This window comes from Antennarius striatus, chromosome 13, assembly GCF_040054535.1.
Source record: "Antennarius striatus isolate MH-2024 chromosome 13, ASM4005453v1, whole genome shotgun sequence".
NCBI lineage: Eukaryota > Metazoa > Chordata > Actinopteri > Lophiiformes > Antennariidae > Antennarius > Antennarius striatus.
The window spans coordinates 1,835,458-1,854,807 of NC_090788.1; the positions used below are offsets into that span (position 1 = coordinate 1,835,458).

Here is a 19,350-nt window from a genome sequence, read left to right on the forward strand (position 1 = left end):
ATGACGACATGCTAACAGGAAAAGTAAATATTTGACTTCTATACCTGCAGTACCTTCATTTACTTTGCAACTCCATTAACATGAAAATGCAAAAATTGCCAAAGTGTTTGTGGGCATGATTACCCCTGAAATCCTGCATTAGAGCTTTTTAAAGCAGTTTAAACGACCCATAATCCTCTTCTTCTTTTGTGTCACAGATGAACTGGTGAATTGTTGGACGTCATCTCTGGTTTTCCAGGTTTTCCTGGCCCACATATGGGTGAAGCGCAGAGTGCCGTTGGCCATCCAACGAATTTTAACGATTCCGAATCCGGTTTTTGATTCTGTTGTTTCTCAACGGTTCTGGATTCTCTCACACTTAATGTGCTAAAGAGGGACAGGTGACACGACCAGGTGTTTGATTGACTGAAAAAAACCTTTGCCTCAAACGTTTTTCTGTTTTCTTTATGACAATAAAACTCCCCTCTATGTAATTCACTGGTGGTGCTCTCGGTTACTAAGTGACAGAACAGTAATGTCACGTCTCTTCCTCTCAAATTCGCTCGATAAAAGCGTTTTTTGTTTGCGTTCACATTTACAAGATCAAGGCCGGGATAATCCATTACACATGCGTGCTGCTCGATTTCTAAGCATGGTGACATGCAGGTTTTTGGGTCTTAAATGACGAGCAGATGCATGTTTGTGTTTAGTAATTTATTTCCACTTCATTTTCTTGGATACCCTGAGGTTGGCAGGGCTTTAAAGAGCTGCTGACCCTGCCTTTTGTCTGCATTACAAGGTTAGGGAGGAGGGAGGGGGGTGTGCATTTATAATTCCCATTTGATATGTTTTATGCATCTGGATGCTTTCCGGTATGAGGATGCATTAGGAGCGGGAGTGTGTTCCAGAAGCTATAGTAGATTATGTCATTAGGGATTGCCTCATGGTTTTATTTAGAGGCCTGTTTTACTTTCTGGTAATGGTGGAGGAAGTGGGATCCAGTTACTGCAGAAACACCAGAATCCTCCGTGCAAACACGACCAGCTGGCTGCTACGGCGTTGTGTATTCAAAAGTGTGCGTTAGGTTTTTTTAGAATTAGCACGGTGGCTACGCTAATCAGAGTGTGTGGGGTTTGAACTGCCTGCAGCCGGAGAGTGTTGAATCAAGGCCGGACTGATTACATAACAGTTATTCTTGGTGAATTTTGACAGACACTAGCTCATTATGGTGTGAAAAACTTTTTTTTTTTTTTTTTGCCTAGAGCTATGTTGCCATGGTAACGCCTGAAAACTTACTAAATGTTTGTCGTTTACACAAGAGGACCTGAATTCCAGCTTGGTAATAATGCATAACCACACCCAGATGTAACGTTCACTAGGGGGTGGGGGTGGGGTTCCAATAATCCAGACGCATTAATGAACTTGAACTTGAACGATTAACTTGGGGGGGGGGGGGGGGGTTGAGGTGAACATCGTCTGCAGCCGGCGTTGATCGACGGCCAGGTTCCCATTTTTTTTCCTTCCTGACTTTGTGGACACAAGAAAAAGCGGCTCCCCTCCCTGCTGTTGTTGTTGGCAACCGTATCCAGGAAGTGTCTCCCCTCTCCGCTCTGCAGCGCTTGGCATTTCTGCTGCTTGTAAACAAGCTCTTTTATTCATTGTCTGGGTTGGGAGGGGAAAGAGGCGGGAGAGGAAGGTGCTGTGGGGACATGGAGAGAGAGATGAAGTCAGTGTTCAGGAATGTGCCTGGGTAAGCCTCTGGTTGACACGGCCCACATGACTGTGAGGGAATCCTTGGCAGAAGGGAAGCCGGGAAACCCCATTCAATGCATTCAACCCCCCCCTTCCACCCTTCCCTCCTCGCCTTCCCTCCCTCTTCCCCTTCCTTCCCTTCATCTATCTTGTCCATCTTTGTCTCCAGCGCTGGAGCTGCAGCCAGCCTGTCTGCCATAAAAACATTATACAACCAAGGAGCCGCGGTAATGGGGGGAAACGAGCTTATGTCAGACTGGTGGAGCATGGAAAACAGCAGAACCCACTTCTCCACTTTTCTGCCACTGCTGGCAGGGTGTAGCTTGGAGTTTCTGTGAGTTCAACCATGTCCAACCTGAGTTAAAAAAGAAAAAAAAAACCCCAACCCAACAACCTGTAGACAGTAATTTGCGGTGCTATTATTGCACGATTGGCTCCTGCAGCGGAGACTACGGTTGAACCGGGGTCAGTCTTCCCAAGAAGGTTGTTTTCAACTAAATTACGCAACAGCAGCGACATTCAGCCAATCCTGTGCAGGTTTGACTGGAAATAGTCTAGTCGATGTGCTGAAGGATTATTTTTAAATCAAAGGAAGAGAGGATACAATTTTGTTGGAAATGCCAGTTTCTCTACCAATGGGTAGTCAGTCTCCACCAGTAACTTCACAACTGGAATTACTGACTTGAAAAAAATAAATAAAATAAAAAGCCTGCAGATAGTGTTATCTGTTCTTTCCAGGCTCTCTTGGATCGTCTAGCACAGTCTGGTCAAAGCAAAACACAAGGTTTCCACTGCTCGAAGGAGAGGAGCCACTTTTCCAAAAAGAAGTCGTTGCTTCGAAAAGTCTGGAGGAAGAGCTGAGCAGAAAATCTTTTGCTCATTTTGTGTTTAATTGGTACCTTACTAATCGTCAATAGTACTTAGTACTTGCCTTAAAACATGGCTGCTGTGTTTCCCACTCATCTCACTCTTCCAGGTGATCGATTGATCGTGTCAGAACGGACATGCTGTTCAGTTTTTTTCAAGTATATATTGTTGTTGCTGTACATGTCTGTATGTCTCCCCTTCCTCACCCATCATCTTTCTCTCCACCCTCAAGTCAAATGGGTAAAGCCAGACTTGGGGTCTGGCCGGGGGTTTCTTCCTGTTCCAGGGCAGTATTCTTCACACCAGCATTACTCATTCAGAAACTGTTGGGTCTTCATGAGATTATAGTTTAGACCTGCAGTTTTTGGAAAACACCTTGATATGAGATTTATTAGGATTTGACACCATATAAGTAAATGCAGAGCGTTTAATCTTACGATGAGCGTTTGTATTACGAATTTTCGACAGTTGTATTTCATTTTGGGAGTTGGTTCAGTTGACAATTTTGTAATGCAATGTTTGACAGAAACACAACAGCGGCATGAACTGATATAAATCAGATGCTGAATTTGAACTGGGTAAACTGGGCCAGTTTAATGTCCAAAAAAAAAAAAAAAGACTTATTTGATCAACAATTCATTACTTTAGTAATTAGTCTCAAACAAAAATGTCCTAAAAGTATTTGGTTGTTTTTTTTTTAACCTCAAATATTAACCTGGTCTGGTTTTCTTAGTTGTCTGTAAATTGAATAAAATAGCTTTAGACAGTTTGTTGGGCAGAGCTAACTGGGTGTGCTAACATGGCCTGCAGGCATGAACTATACAGGGATCGTTTTTCAAAGAGACGTTTGACAGAACAAACAATTCATCTCATTTCAATCCCACTTAAAATATGAAAGTAAACCGTTGAAGACGTGATGGCTCACCGGTGTTTTAACTGAAACGTGAGGCATTCGCACGAATGTCGCTGAGCAACAAGCGGTCGTCTTCTGCAGTTTGATGTGTCATTCTTGGACGGCATGACTTCAGCTCTCGACTTTCTGGTTTTATGAAGTCAGTGATGTAACGTTTGTGTTGCAACGAGTTAAATCGTAAAGACATCATCCACTTCAACACTCATAAGCCTCGAGAACAGGAAGTGAGTCCGTCGTCTTGGTGTTATGCAATATTACGTCGTGTTTCTGGTGTTGGTGACTTCAGTAGTCACCTTTCTTGGATCTTTCTGGGTCTTCATGAATGATTTTGGGAAGACAAGAAGATTAAAGGTGAATATACGTAGAAAACAAAGAATGACAAGATGGACTTCATCCAGTTTAGCTAAAATATATCATGTTCAATCATCACTGGTGATTCCGACCAGCCTTTATAAGGAGATTGCCCATTATAGAGCCATTAACTGCCTTGGGTTGGTTCTGATGACGCCATTTTTTGCAGATCGATTCTGCAGAGTAATTTTCACACAGTCACGCATCTCAAGTGTCAGGACTGAAGCTGGACTTGTGTTTTCACATGTATTAACTCTTCTTTGTTTGTCCCTCCACCCTCGGCGCTGGTTCTGGCCGTGGTGATCCGATTCCTTTACAACCTCCACGCTTTGCATCCACAGAGCTCCCAGCCGAAGAAGGTAAATATTGATTTTTCCACTGAGCTGTGATCCTCCTCCCTTTTACTACCTGATTACGTGTCAGGAGCCCGGATCTTTTCTTTTATATAGGCCGACATTTTAAACATTCGGAGTGTACACTATAGCAGCTTTCCACCCATTGACACACAACCCCAATATCTCTGTAAATACACAACTTATCTTTCTTTACAGCAACATATCAGTGCAATTAAGCCAATGTCAACACATTTTACACGTCCTTTATACCCTTATATGTACACACGTCTTTGCTCGTAACAGTTGAAACCTCCCAAACTGAACTGGGTGCGATACCTTAGGAGTGTGTGATGTGTGTGTTTGTCTGTTTACAGGGAAGTCGCTGTGGGAGCTGGTGGTGGAGCAATTTGAAGACCTCCTGGTCAGGATCCTGCTGCTAGCTGCTTGTGTCTCCTTTGTAAGTCCAACCAGCTAGTTAAAATGCCAGCGGTCGGTGCCATATTTGTTTTTGGTTGGGATTTTCAAATAAACGCTAAGGGTATTTGCGGGCTCAATTTGGGGCATTTGCCAGGAAATTACCACCTAATAGGCCGCTCCATTAGATTTAGGCGTCTTTCCCCGTCCCCCCCCTCCCTGTTAGAACACTGCTCAACCTATTTAGTGTAGGCTTTTCATTTGGAAACCTGCATTGCAGACTTTTCCAGCCAGTGTTGATATGGTTTCACTGAGGGGGGAAAAGGGAGAACATTTGTGCCAAAACTGGAAACAGAACTCCCTCTGCTGCAGCACCTCCAACTGTGACCCTGGTTTCAGTGCGAGGGTGGTGGTGAAGGTGGGGCGGGACGGGGCGGGGGGAGGGAATCCTGACTACATAATGACTTTTTTCCATCTATAACAGTCCTTCCATCCCAATGTCTCTGCATGGAATTGCCCGTTTCTATTTCTGAAAGTCGGAAAATTGCTCTAAAACGGTAGATGACACAATATATCTCCTCCAGCGTGTTGTCGCGTTTGGTGAGAGGCTCTTAGAGCGGCGCTCAAACTGCAGGACTCACTTTTCCTAATATAAATCAAGGCTTTGCTTTCTTTACCAAGCTTGTTTATAGTGGAACGCCCCCGCCCCCCCATCCCCGTTCCACCACCGCCGTACAGACCCTCATGCTTTACAAGGTCAACGCTGCCAGGAACTGAAGCGAGGCTCCGTCTGACACGACCCGACTGAAAACACACCAGATCACACACGCCGGCTGGTGTTGTCGTCTTTCTTTGAACGCTCGCTCAGCGTTCCAGAGTGGTTGAAGTAGACGGAACCACGCTGGGAGTTAAACCTGAAGCCGGGGACTCATTTGACTGTCCCTTTGAATGTATTCAAATAGAAGTGATCAAACTTTCCTGCTTCTTTTGCATGAAGCGAAGCTTTTTCATCAGATATAAGTATGATTTTTAAAAGAATTAAAGTAGTTATACTATCATAACAAATTGACAAATATGTGAAGTTTTAATCTCAAAATAATTCAACAATTCATTTGAAATGTACTCTTTTTTTAAAATCATGTGCGTTTATGTACATATATGAAGCCAGTGATCGACCTACTCTCTGTAAAGGGTTTTATGGAGCAGAGTTTCGCACAAAAGCTCAATAAATAACTAAAATAATGAATTAATTTTCTCCGTTTTAGTCAAAAGACGAGCTGGGGCTGATTTCTTGGTGGTTTTCCGCATCACTACATAAAGTTCATCTCATGTGTTTTTCAAGAAAGGGATATTAAAGGTCACGAGGCAGTAGAACCGGAATCCCAGGCTTCTTTGCACATGTTTCAGTCGGTAACCCAACATGTGTGTGTGTGTGTGTCCACACTGTGTCGTCTGTGGCCGGACCCGATTTGTTTTTCCTTTGTTCTTCCGTCCCGTAATTCTGAATGCAAAATATCAGGACCGCCTGGACGGAAATCCCAATCCGGAAACACTCAAATGAAATGATTTTTGGTGGTCAAGAGCCGAGGTGCCGATGACCTCATGAATCACGCTGTCAGCCATGTGACGCGTCGTGACAACAGGAGGAAAGATCATGACTGTCTGACTGTTGATCAGATGCTGAATTAGTGACTCTGATTCCAGACATGGATGTATCCTGTTCCATTCTAATACTTATTTCTAAGCATACAATGTCCCAAAACGTCAGCTGAGGTAACGTGTGTGTGTGTGTGTGTGTGTGTGTGTGTGTGTGTGTGTGTGTTGGTCTAGGTGTTGGCTATGTTTGAGGAAGGAGAGGAGACAACCACTGCCTTCGTTGAGCCTCTTGTCATCCTTCTTATCCTCATCGCCAACGCTGTAATTGGGGTCTGGCAGGTGAGATACACTCTTCATCCCGCATCTTTGGATTTAGTGTGTGTATACACACACACACACACACACACATGCACATACGTAGTGTTTCTTTCGCAGGATTACGAAATCGACAGATACGTAACAAGGCTGTGAAATCCTGCCCACCAGCTCTTGCAGGACGCCTGGTTTCCCTTTTAGCTTCCTGTTAGCATTCAAACACACACGTCTGCATTCAAACACACACGTGTGCATCCAAGCAACACATTGCAATCAATTGTTGACAGTGGAGAATGTGAGCGTGCATGCACAAACCAGTGAACTCGTGTAAAAGGTCAACCTGGTTCATTTTGCACTGAAGCAGTAGCAGGAATTGGTGATGCAGGAGACAGAAGGCGTGTTGGAGCGTTCTGTCAGGACATCGACTCTACCAAGTCTATATAACATTTCTATAAGTTTCTATATAATTTATCCTTAAAAGAATTTCATAAATTGTGCGGCGTTTTCTTTCCTTGTCCAGGAACGTAACGCCGAGAACGCGATCGAGGCTCTGAAGGAATACGAACCGGAGATGGGGAAGGTGTACCGCATGAACCGCAAGGCGGTCCAGAGGATCAAGGCCAGAGACATCGTCCCTGGAGACATCGTGGAGGTGGCAGGTAAACGTAACGGACTGATTCCTGCTTCTCCTGCCCCTGGAGGACTTTCCCTGCTGACACCTCACCTCACACTTAGCCCAGCGTCTCTGCCTCCCATTCATGATTCTGGAAACACTGTTGGAACATCTCAAAGCGGGTTACATAAGAGTCTTTTTCACCATAGGTGCAGGTGCCAGGGCTGCAACCCAGTTGTGTGTGTGTGTGTGTGTGTGTGTGTGTGTGTGAGGTTCTCTGTAAGTGGCTGCGGTCACCCCCTTGTATTTAAGGCCCAGTTTAATTTTCCACTGCTCCCCCACCCCCTGTTTTCCTTCGGCTTTCCATGCTCTCAGTCTCACCACCTGGACGCGGCTGGATGTTAGTCAGCTCCTCACTCACTCTCCCCCCACGTTACGTTCACACACACACACACACACACACACACACACACACACACACACACACACACACACACACACGTCGCCCATGTGTGGGCAGTGTCATCTAAAAATAAGTCTTGTTGTCACTCTGGTTCCAGAACGTGTGTGTGTGTGTGTGTGTGTGAGTTAACGCGCAACAGCAAACACAAGGAGTTTGACTCGTGACCCCTCTGAACCAGACTGCCCCGCCCCCCCCCCCCCAGACGCTATCTGTGTCCAGGTGCGATGACATCCAGCATCTCTTTGGAATGCTGGCGTGTTCCAGCCGGTGTCCACCGTCACACACACACACACACACACACACACACACACACACACACACACACACACACACACACACCCCAACGCCGACATGCCCACACTGGTTTCCAGACTTTTTTTTTTTCTTCTTACAACCCCCCCACCCCCTCCCACATCACCCGTCGTCACCGTCAACACCAACGGTGTCGCCATGACAACTCTTCCTGCGCTCCGTTTTTTTTTTTTTTTTGACTCATCCGTGAAGACGCCGACGTTTCACTTGGGGTGGTGGGGGGTGGTGATGGTTTTGAAGACACCCGTGAAGATGTTCATTTACATTATTAACACATAGTGTAATACATGGCGATGGAAGCGAAGCGTCTGCTGCTTGAATGAGGGCAGTCGATGCCGCCGGCCACAGACGAGGCACGGAATCCAATTCTGATCTCACTTTTCTGAAAAGCTTTGTGATAAAAAGAGACGTTTAAGGAATAAAACGCATCTAATAGATGATTTTTTTTTCTCTCTGATGGCCGATATAACTGACGTGGCTCCTCCTGAGTCGTTGCTATGCAGTTGTGTGTTTGTGATCTTCACACACACACACACACACACACACTGCAACATGTTAAGGGTATGGCGAAAGATTTCCTAGGCTTTCCTGCGCCTCAGTGGTCATTCCAATGGGAATGGGGTAAAACAGACTTCATGGAGGTGTTGGCCGCAGGAGGAAGAGGAGGAGGTGTTGGCCCCAAGTGGCTTTGAGGAGAGAAAAGAGCCTAAATATATTTACTCAAGTTTCCACCGCCGCCGCCGCTGCTCTGCCTGACTTGTAGGCACGATGCTAGCGCCACGGTTACAACACAAGTTGTGATTTGTGCCTCCGTTTGTGGAACTTTCCCTGGTTTTCCTTTTTTTTTTTTTTAAAATAGTGACTGCAGCGGTCAGGTTGTCAGGAACTCCTCGTGGGTTTTTTACACACAGGAACCTGAAGAGATGGAAACCCGCGCCGAGCCAAAACCCCAGAGTCACGGTTATCCGGCACGTGAATTCAGACCTCTCTGCCAGTAATATTATGCAACATGTTTAGACTCGGTTTGGAGTCCAGTTTTGACGAAATGGAAGGAGAATTCTGGCCGGACTTCCTCTTTTACTTGAATCAACTTGGTTTTCTTGACCACCAGGTTCATTGGTTATTGATTGACAGCCATCGTACAAAAATAATCAGAAATTTCAGGTCTTTTTGTCGCTTAAATGAACTCAGGGTCGACATGAGGACTTGGATGGTGATGGGAATCAGTGGCAGAAAATGGCTTAACCTGAAGCCCCCAGCCGTCGCCAACGGCGACACATCATCAACTTTTTCACCCCTTCTTCTTGTACGGCTCTTGTTTCCGTGAATATGCATTCTGATGACGAACGGCGAAATATTAATCTCGAAACTCAGAGCATGGAGCAAATGTCACAAGGAGATAAAAGAGAAAGTCGAGAAAATAAACTTTCCAACAGAATAGTTGAATATCTTTCAGTTTATGAGCGAATAAAATTAAAAATCCAAATTCTGTTAATCCACCGTGAGTCCTTGCTATCACTTCTGACTCTTTCAATGGTTCATATCAACTCCTGATCAAGTCTTTGTTCTTGTCTGTCATGTTGATGAATCCAAAATAAAGAAAATTGAATCTCTTTCAACCGTTTCGAAGCGTCTATGCTCAGATTTTATCGTCTATATCAATCCTTTTGACAAGCCGGCTTTGTTAGGTCATGAAAATACTTCCATCAAATGTTCATTGTCAGACTCTGAAGAAGCAGCAGCAATAACCGTTTTTGTTGTTGGGCATTACTACGGCTATGAAATATGGGTTTAATATGCAGACTTCACGAGGCGACCGAAGGACTCGGCTGGATAAGATGAAATGCGTTTTGTATCTGCTGACATACTCAATGTCAGGAGGACATTGTGTTCCAGAGGAACAGAGAGAACTGAAGAGAGGGAAGCTCGAACTAAAGGGAGGGGAAATAATCAATCATTTCAGAAGAACAACGTGACTCCATCAAGGTTACATTGGACTGTTGTTTATCCGGGTGCTGCTGATGCTGCTCTGGTTTTACTGTTTGGTCAAGACTGTTTGATTCAGAGACCATGTCTTGGTCTCTGAATCGTTGGTCTAACAAACACTGGAGTACTTTCCCAAAGGATTCAACACATTCCAAACATCATTTTCGTAGGTCTTCTGCTCTTCTTTGGTCATGGCAGTATCTCAGGTGATTGTGTTGTTGGCTGTTGTTTGGTTTCTTTGCCATCTTGGTCCAGACTAGATTGCTTTGGCGATTGTCTGACTTATTCTTTAGTGTTACAGCAAGTCCTAACCCAAGTCCAACCTAGCATTGCAGGAGAGACATTGGTCTCCTTGAACCTCGTACAGTCTTTACCCCAATAACAACAAAATCATTGTCTTACTTATAATTTACACACCATTAAAACTGTTTTTTTGGGGGATTATTTTAAGATTATATAATAAGATCCATGCTATCTCTGGTTTCCAGTTGGGGACAAGGTACCTGCTGACATCAGACTGACCTCCATAAAGTCCACCACCCTGCGAGTGGACCAGTCCATCCTCACAGGTATTCCTTCTTCAAGGCTGTGCATTTCACATGCAATCAATACTTTAAAACCTCTAATGTTCAACTTTCTTTTCCGCTTTCAGGCTCTGTCACTGTTGTAAATGTAATGCCAAACAATGTTTTTGTATAATCTTTTCTTCAGGGGAGTCTGTGTCAATCATCAAACACACTGACCCTGTTCCCGACCCCAGAGCTGTCAACCAAGACAAGAAGAACATGCTCTTTTCTGTAAGCTCCTCAACCCCGACTCTCTGATGGAAAATCTCTTACATTTGCAGAATTCTCTTGAAGTTATTTAAACCTGATGTGGACGGACCGATTATAGATGGCTGCTTCTATTTCCTTCTTCTCAGGGCACTAACATCGCGGCTGGGCGCGCCATTGGCGTCGTCATTGCCACCGGCGTTTCGACGGAGATCGGTAAAATCCGTAACCAGATGGCATCTACGGAACAAGACAAGACGCCGCTGCAGCAGAAGATGGACGAGTTCGGCCAGCAGCTTTCCAAAGTCATCTCGTTGATCTGCGTGGCCGTGTGGGTCATCAACATCGGGCACTTCGGCGACCCCGTCCACGGCGGCTCCTGGGTCCGGGGGGCCATCTACTACTTCAAGATCGCGGTGGCTCTGGCTGTCGCCGCCATCCCAGAAGGCCTTCCCGCCGTTATCACCACCTGCCTCGCCCTCGGCACGCGACGCATGGCCAAGAAGAACGCCATCGTTCGCAGCCTGCCTTCTGTGGAGACCTTGGGCTGCACCTCTGTTATCTGCTCCGACAAGACGGGCACCCTCACCACCAACCAGATGTCCGTCTGCAGGGTGAGCGGCCGATCGGGCAACACACTCCACTGCTCACACAGTTTGGTCTATTCCATCAACACGTTACCGCAACACTCGTCCTAACTCGGCTCAACTTGTACAGAGAAGAAAACGACTCCTAAGTGTTTTATTTCCACAACTCTCCCCCCAATTTGATGGACGCTTTATAAAATGCCTCTGGGAATGCTCTTTGAAAAGACGTAATGAATGGGGCTTTAAGAGGGGTGGAAAATCTTTGTGGTGCTGTAATGTTTACCTTCGTGGGGCAGGTTTGAGATAGCTGCCGTTGGAATGGTACAGTCTGGAATGACCCTGAAATGCCTTAAGGGCTTTTCTGTGTCTCCAGATTGCCTCACTTTGTACATTGTGAGCGTTTCTGTCATGTCACCTCCCCTCCATCAACACAATGCTGTAATCCCAATCCTAGACTGTCGTGCAGGTCTTGGTCTATAAGTGGCGTATATCAACAGACTCATTAAGATCTTATCCACAACTATTCACACTAACCTAACCCTTTCCCTGATGTGTGTGTGCCTGTGTGTGTGTGTGTGTACATGTTCGTGTATTGTTTTCCGTATTTGCTCAAAGCGCTAAGTAAATACCAGCACCGCTGTTTGTCTTGGCTCCCAGTAAAGGTTAGAACCCTACCAACACCTCCTGGTCCAGTTTGAGCAGAACTAAAGAAAAACGGATTTAAAGAACGAAAACTTGACGTCAAGCATTCGTTTATTAAAGGATTGGAGAGTGATTGTTACTGTGAAAACGGGACATTTGTAGTATGCGCAATGAAAAAAAATCACTAAATTGCAGTTTTTCTGGACGGGCTATTTTAAACCTTTTCTCCATGTAAAAGGCACACTGGATTATAAGGTGTATTGTTTGTTTTTGAGAAAAATAAAGCTTTTATTTGCACCTTATAGTGTGGAAAACAGCGTAAAGAGATTGTTCTACGTCGTCGTGATCTCGCTGCCGTCTCAAAATGGAGTTGGCATTGACGGAATGTCCAGCTCCTGTGCTCTGCCTCCCCCCTCTCCGCTCTCTCTCTCGTTACCCTGGCGATGACGTGGAGAACCTCGGTGATTAATGCGTTGCAGCAGGGAGTTCCCTCTAGCAGGAGGGACGTGGAGGAGTGATCTCACCACAAGCCTGAAAACCTTCCTTACAAAAAAAAAAAAAAATGAGCAAGGCAGGCGGGTAAATATTGACCTTCTGCCTCCGACGCTGCTACCCCCCCACCCCCCCGCCTGCTGCTGCTCTCTACTGGGAGATAAGGGCCTGCATACACACCACTAGTCCGTCCGAGCCAATCAAACGTCTCCCTGACAGTTTGCTTCTGTCATCATAGTGTCTCCCAGAGACGGTAATTGCTCCGTTCTTGGGTTTTTTTTAGCTCCTTGTGGTGGTTATACGCTTCAGCTGCTGTTTTTTCAAGGGCTTTGAATAGCTGCATGCATGTTTGCCTAGACTTTAACCATCTGCTCTTATTTTTGGACCGATAGCACAGTCTCCCTTCCCTCACAGGGGTAAACCCCTTCCTCCAGGATTCCCCTCCACATCCTACGACTGCACTCCCCAAGATGTTTGCAAAGATGTGTTAAATTTCAGTTGCAGCTCGCCGTTGCTGGCATTACCTGATAATTTAAGGGGGCAGAGATAGAAAGACTCCCCCATCTCCAGCTCCGAGTTGCTCGTGTTTATTCATGGGGACACATGGTTGCTGCTGATAACGGCGAGCACCACAATAATAAAGAAGACCGGTGGTGGCAGACCCTTTAATATCACGTCGTGATGCCGTTTCCCACCCATCCCCCTCCCCCCTAGAGGAGCTGGATGTCTTCTAGCAGCTCTGAGCTGGGCCCCGCTGCTATATTAAAGCTGATTGGCTGTCAAAACATGACCACGAATGAATTTGATGAACCGCTGCGGTCGGTGCTGTCTGCAAAAAAAAAAAAAAAAAAGCAAGTTTTTGGAGGCTGTTTCACGGTAGATTGTAGAAACATAGCAGTCGTAGGAAAAAGTGGATTTCATGCATTTGATTTAGTTGCATCTGAAATGTAATTTTTTTCTTTTTTCTGCTGGAGATTTTATTGGAAAAATAATCTCTGAATGCAGATTAGAAGGACTTTTAGTTTACTGTCTGAACACTTCAACAAGTAAGCAAACGTCTAATCCATTCGTAACGCATGATATCATGAAAATATTTCTATTCCTCACATATATAAATAATAATTGTACCTAATTTCTTTTAGGAATCCAAAACCACAAGTTACGGACGTTTCTACAATTACACGGCTGAGTGAAACTCATAAAAGTACGACTTTGTAACCCTCGTAATAACACCGCTGTTACTGGAGCGAGAAAAAAAAAAAGGGAGACGTCAACACTGTTGATGTCAAACATTACAAAATTACATGTTCCCACAAAAGCCATGGTCTCACACGGGTTATAATCACGATCCCGTTTGACAGTTATTTATAGGCTGTCATCCCGTCCGAGACGAGCCGACGTCAGTAGAATGAATGTAGTAACTGCTGCTGCGGGGGGAGGACTCCACTAACAGGTGAAAACGCGCCTGGTCGGCTGGTGTTGGTGGGTTTTATCGGTGCGTTGAGGATTTGCTAACAACGCTGTCAAACTTTATTGAACCAGTGTAATCCCAGCGACAGCTTTCAGAGGTTATCTGAAGTCTGTTTTGACACCATTGGGGTTTTTTTTTGTTTTTTTTTTGCGTTAAATCAGGAAAGGTGTGCCAACATCGGTTTTATAATTCCACGCATGCATGTTGGACCACGCCTCAGAGCGGCTCGATGAAACCAGTTTTCACTGCATGAGTGATTGTTCTCGTAAATATGACTTCTAGGTGAAGCTTTAATTAATGCGCACTTTATGTACCCACAAGTTGTGTGGCGTGTCGGACCGTAGACTGACATTAGGGGGGGAGGGTTTGCTTTACTACTGAAAGTGTTGATAAAGATCTTCCAAACTTGTTCTGGAGTCTTCTAAGTATCCCTCCTCCAGGTTTCATTGGAATACTTGACGTGGTTTGGTTTGGGGTTAGGGTTAGGGGTTCAGGTTGGGTTTGGGGTTAGGGTTTGGGGTTCAGGTTGGGTTTGGGGTTAGGGTTAGGGGTTCAGGTTGGGTTTAGGGTTAGGGGTTCAGGTTGGGTTTAGGGTTAGGGTTAGGGGTTCAGGTTGGGTTTAGGGTTAGGGTTAGGGGTTCAGGTTGGGTTTGGGGTTAGGGTTTGGTTTTAAAGGTCAGGGCTAGAGGTTAGGTGTTGGGTTAGGGTTAGAGTTTAGATTTTGGTTTAGGGGTTAGGTCTACAGGTTCAGGTTATGTTTAGGGATTAGGTGTCGGATTAGGGATTAGGATTAGGGATTAGGGTTTAGGGGTTAGATTTATGGGTTAAGGGTTGGGGTTAGGTTTTGTGTTGGGGTTAATGTCCCTCTGCCAGGTTTCATTAAAATGCTGAGTCATGCTATGCATAGCACATAGTATGACACAGCAATTTAAGATAGCATATAATGCTGTGTAATGTTGTGCTGCTATACTAACACCATAGTGTATCTCAGCATAGGATGAAGCTACATATAGCATGTAGCACACAGTGATAGGTCATCTGGTTTCATCCCATAATCTCATCGTCCTGCTTCTGTTTGTCTCTCCTCTTCCTTCTAGATGCTCATTGCAGACAAGGTGGAACTTTCAAAGTGCCACCTCCATGAGTTCTCCATCACCGGCTCTACGTATGCCCCCGAGGGGCAAATGTGAGTGCACACGTGTCACGCGTGACGATGGGCAAAGATTTATTACAGCAGCGCTAAATATTTACCCAGAAACCATCCGGCTGAGCTTCATGTGACGGTTTCTATGACAACCAGGGAAGCGGTAGGTGATGTGGGACGCTTCTGTGGCGTGTTGAGGTGTGTGTGTGTAATTAAAGTGACACACACTCACCAGGCACACACAATAAATGCATCACACACTCCTCGTGGGGTATGACGAAGTTAAATAAAATAAAATCACATATTAGAAGGTTTCATCTTGTGTGGGGGTGCAGGTAGTGGGGTTATTGATTGACGGGGGCGGGCTCATGTGGATTGTTTATTTATTTACCTGTTTATTTGTTGTTTTTTTGGCGCCGTTCGGTGCACACAGCCTCCTGACTGCGTGACCATTCGGTAACGGAGCGAGTGTGGGTTATTGTGTGGGAGCTTCTCTAGCAACGGTTGCCGTCTCCTCTGAGAAGGGATATTTGGTTGTCACGCAGTCATGCAGCATCGCTCGTCAGGAACACACACACACACACACACACACACACACACACACACACACACACACACGTTCTGTTTACTTCTGTCCAACCACTGATTCTTCAGTCGGCTCTCAAAAGGCTAAACAAACGCGCCGCGTTCCCTCCTCGTGGATGTTGATGAGGTTGATGTGTCTCAGGTGCAGCGAGCTGTGAAGTGTTTTGACATTGATGGTGATATGTGTGTATGTGTGTGTGTGTGTGTGTGTGTGTGTGTTTTCCTCTCAGACTGAAGGGAGACAGGCCCGTCCAGTGTGGAGACTATGATGGACTGATCGAGTTGGCGACCGTCTGCTCGCTGTGCAACGACTCCTCACTGGACTACAACGAGGTCATTCACACACACACACACACACACACACACACACACACACACACACACACACACACACTACTTCTACTCTGATCTTCTTTGGTTTGCTTTTCTCACTCATTGTCATCACCACGGTATCACGGCAACCGTGCGGAGGAGAGACACCCGGGGATTACGTACTTTTCAACTTGTTCTCCTCGAATTATTGTTTCGCTTTCTGCTGAAACGTTTGAACAGAAGTAATTTTGTACGTTTTTTTTTTTTTTTTTAAAAAGAGATCAAATTGCTCTAAATCGGTGCAGAAAAAGTGGAGCAGAGCATTTGAACGATGGAGGTCGACGCGGCGCTTTGTTGCCGTCGACGCCCGACAGAAAACCAACAAATGCTGTGTGATCGCTTTAGCATCATAACCGCTGCTCCGTCTCACCAGTACTACGGAAGTATTAACAGAACCGTTAAGCATCCTGCTGAGATGACACACACGCAAACAGGAAGTCATTTGTGATTCTTTCTTTCTGCATTTCAACTTTAGTTGAAATCCAGATAATATTCTGGGATTTCCTGCGTCTCTGTTGTCTCTCAGGCCAAAGGGGTTTACGAGAAAGTGGGCGAAGCCACAGAGACGGCGCTCACCACCCTGGTGGAGAAGATGAACGTCTTCAAGACCGACCTGTCGGGACTCAGCAAGGTGGAACGGGCCGGATCCTGCAACGCGGTACGCAACCCCTTTACAGTCCTGCAGTCGTGAGCGCGCAACGATAAATCAGTAGATCAATCCTGTTTGTGTTAAAATCAAGTTTGTTGTACTCCAGGTGAGTGTGTAATTGGATCGTGTTTGCTTTAACAGTTGGTGTGTCTGCTGCAGAGATGTCGTCACGTCGCTGTGTGTCGCGTTTGTTCCAGCTGATGGTTTTCACTCGCGTATAACTCGCGAGTGAGTCAACAGAACGGGGTTTATTCTGCAACACGAGAACCTGCTAAACGTCAGCGCCAAAGACGTGTTGGAGTTCAGGGAGAGATCGTCGGGTTTCGGAGGCGAAATGTCGACGGTTCACTTGTTAGAATGAGATCGACCAATCAGATGGTTTGAAGTCTCAGGTGTGATGTCAGAATTAGAACCTTTTGATTAGAACCTGCTCGCAAACGGGGGATCAGAACCAACACTTTAACTGTAGCGACCCCTAGTGGTCAGACGAGACACGACACCTGATAATTCTTTTGAAGGAAACGGGGATGTTTCTGAGCAGCGTTTGCCATTTTTCTCCTCTTTTAGTCATGGTGGCTAACTTCATCATCACCCACATGATGTTTGAAGGCCTTTGTGTTCAGACAGAAGCAGCAGCCAGACATCCAGACGAGGTGGCTGAGCGCTCGTCAAACCGTCAGCTGTCAGCGCCGCCGTCCAACCTCTCCCGTCATCCGCCGACGCCGCATCTGACAGCTGTGTTTTTTTTTTTTTTGTCGCCTTCCACTCATTTCCCTCCCATCTTTCCCGTCCTCCAGGTGATCCGACAGTTGATGAAGAAGGAGTTCACCCTGGAGTTCTCCCGCGACCGCAAGTCCATGTCGGTCTACTGCACCCCCAACAAGCTGGGGTCCCAGAGCAAGATGTTTATCAAGGCAGGGATGAAATAAAAACCGATCGGATCCACAGGTGGGTGAACGCTCCATCACTTCTGGTAATCGTTTCATCGATTCCACCCGCCCCCCCCCCAGGGTGCGCCGGAGAGCGTGATGGAGCGCTGTCAGTACCTGCGGGTGGGGACCGGGAAGGTGATGCTGACGCCGGATCTGCGCGACCAGCTGATGGCGAAGATCAGGGAGTGGGGGACCGGGAGGGACACCTTACGCTGTTTGGCTCTGGCCACGCTGGACAACCCCCCCCGGAAAGAAGACTTGGACTTGGAGGATTCCAGAAAGTTCATTCAATACGAGGTGCAGGTTTAATTTCCAAAGATGTTCTTATCTTTTGGTAAAGATCTAAACGTCCCCCCCCCCCATCAGGTCGGCCTTACATTCGTCGGCTGCGTGGGCATGCTGGACCCGCCCAGGAAAGAGGTGATCGGCTCGGTGAAGCTGTGCAGCGAGGCGGGCATCCGCGTCATCATGATCACGGGCGACAACAAGGGCACGGCGGTGGCCATCTGCAAACGGATCGGCATCTTCGGCGAGGACGAGGACGTGACGGGGAAGGCCTACACGGGCCGCGAGTTCGACGACCTTCCCGCCGACGCGCAGAGAGAAGCCGTCAAACGGGCGCGCTGCTTCGCCCGGGTCGAACCGGCGCACAAGTCCAAGATCGTGGGATACCTGCAGTCGTTTGATGAGATCACTGCCATGGTGAGGAAACGAACCCTTCAAGTTTCCTCGGGTTCTTTCCGAGGCTCGTACTTTATATTCCCCTCCTCTTCTGGCGCCTTACGTAACTGACTGGTGGAGATCGCATGAGATGAAGCCAGCTGTCATCTCTCATCCGCTCCGCTGCTTCCTGTCTGACAAACATCTGAGAGGAGGGTTTAATCTGAAGGGAGGGGGACGTCAGTATCACCGTTTACCCATCAGACTGACTCCCCCACAGCCCACAACTGTTAATATATCTCACTTGTTCAGCTTCGGCTTAATCCCGCCTGGATCCGAAGAGATAATTCGACTTTACATAATGAGAGAGAAGCTCGTTTTCTCTCCTCTCTTCTTGTTAGCTTCATCAAATATTGATCTTGTCCCCCCCCACCCAAAAAAAAAAGTGAAATGGGGTCATGGATGCATTACAAATTTTTATATCAGGCATTTAAAAAAAAAAGTTTATTGTATAAAGAATCATTTTTTATTTCAGCCATTATTTAAATTTTTTTTAAAAAAAATTGTAATTTGTCTTTATTAAATAAAAAATATACTTTTATTGCAGCTAATTTATTATTTATGTTTATTAATTTTTTTTATTCAATAAAAATCTTTTTTATTTCAGCTATTTTTAAAATTTAGTCATCTATTTTTTATTAATTAAAAAAATATCTTTTTATTTCAGCCATTTTTTAAAAAAAAAATTCAAATGTTTTTTTTAATTTAAATAAAAAAAAAAAAAGTTTTTGTTTCTGCCACTAACCAATCAGGAAGTTGTCCCTACTTCCTGATTGGTTAGTGACACGACGACGGATCCTCTCTTGTCCCAGACAGGAGACGGCGTGAACGACGCCCCGGCCCTGAAGAAAGCCGAGATCGGCATCGCCATGGGTTCCGGCACGGCGGTGGCCAAGTCTGCCTCGGAGATGGTTTTGTCTGACGATAACTTCTCCACCATCGTGGCGGCGGTGGAGGAGGGCAGAGCCATCTACAGCAACATGAAGCAGTTCATCAGATACCTCATCTCCTCCAACGTGGGCGAGGTCGTCTGGTGAGGAACGGGAGGTTCGACCGCCGAGCCGATCCGATCCGAACGCGTCTCATC

The 19,350-nt window shown here is 46.0% G+C and overlaps 1 protein-coding gene across 2 annotated transcripts in view; it reads left to right on the forward strand.

Moving 5' to 3' along the window:
* atp2a3 (ATPase sarcoplasmic/endoplasmic reticulum Ca2+ transporting 3) overlaps positions 1-19,350 on the forward strand; it is a 29,439-nt gene that overhangs the window by 5,744 nt on the left and 4,345 nt on the right. For both annotated transcript variants that reach the window (XM_068330493.1, XM_068330494.1), the window contains exons 2-15: positions 4,204-4,221; positions 4,572-4,654; positions 6,442-6,546; positions 7,043-7,181; positions 10,385-10,465; positions 10,608-10,693; positions 10,819-11,283; positions 14,959-15,047; positions 15,821-15,923; positions 16,489-16,620; positions 17,409-17,525; positions 17,622-17,840; positions 17,910-18,245; positions 19,076-19,296. In XM_068330493.1, the coding sequence (XP_068186594.1) occupies positions 4,204-4,221; positions 4,572-4,654; positions 6,442-6,546; positions 7,043-7,181; positions 10,385-10,465; positions 10,608-10,693; positions 10,819-11,283; positions 14,959-15,047; positions 15,821-15,923; positions 16,489-16,620; positions 17,409-17,525; positions 17,622-17,840; positions 17,910-18,245; positions 19,076-19,296 (2,194 nt within the window). The remainder of the gene's footprint in view (positions 1-4,203; positions 4,222-4,571; positions 4,655-6,441; positions 6,547-7,042; positions 7,182-10,384; positions 10,466-10,607; positions 10,694-10,818; positions 11,284-14,958; positions 15,048-15,820; positions 15,924-16,488; positions 16,621-17,408; positions 17,526-17,621; positions 17,841-17,909; positions 18,246-19,075; positions 19,297-19,350) is intronic.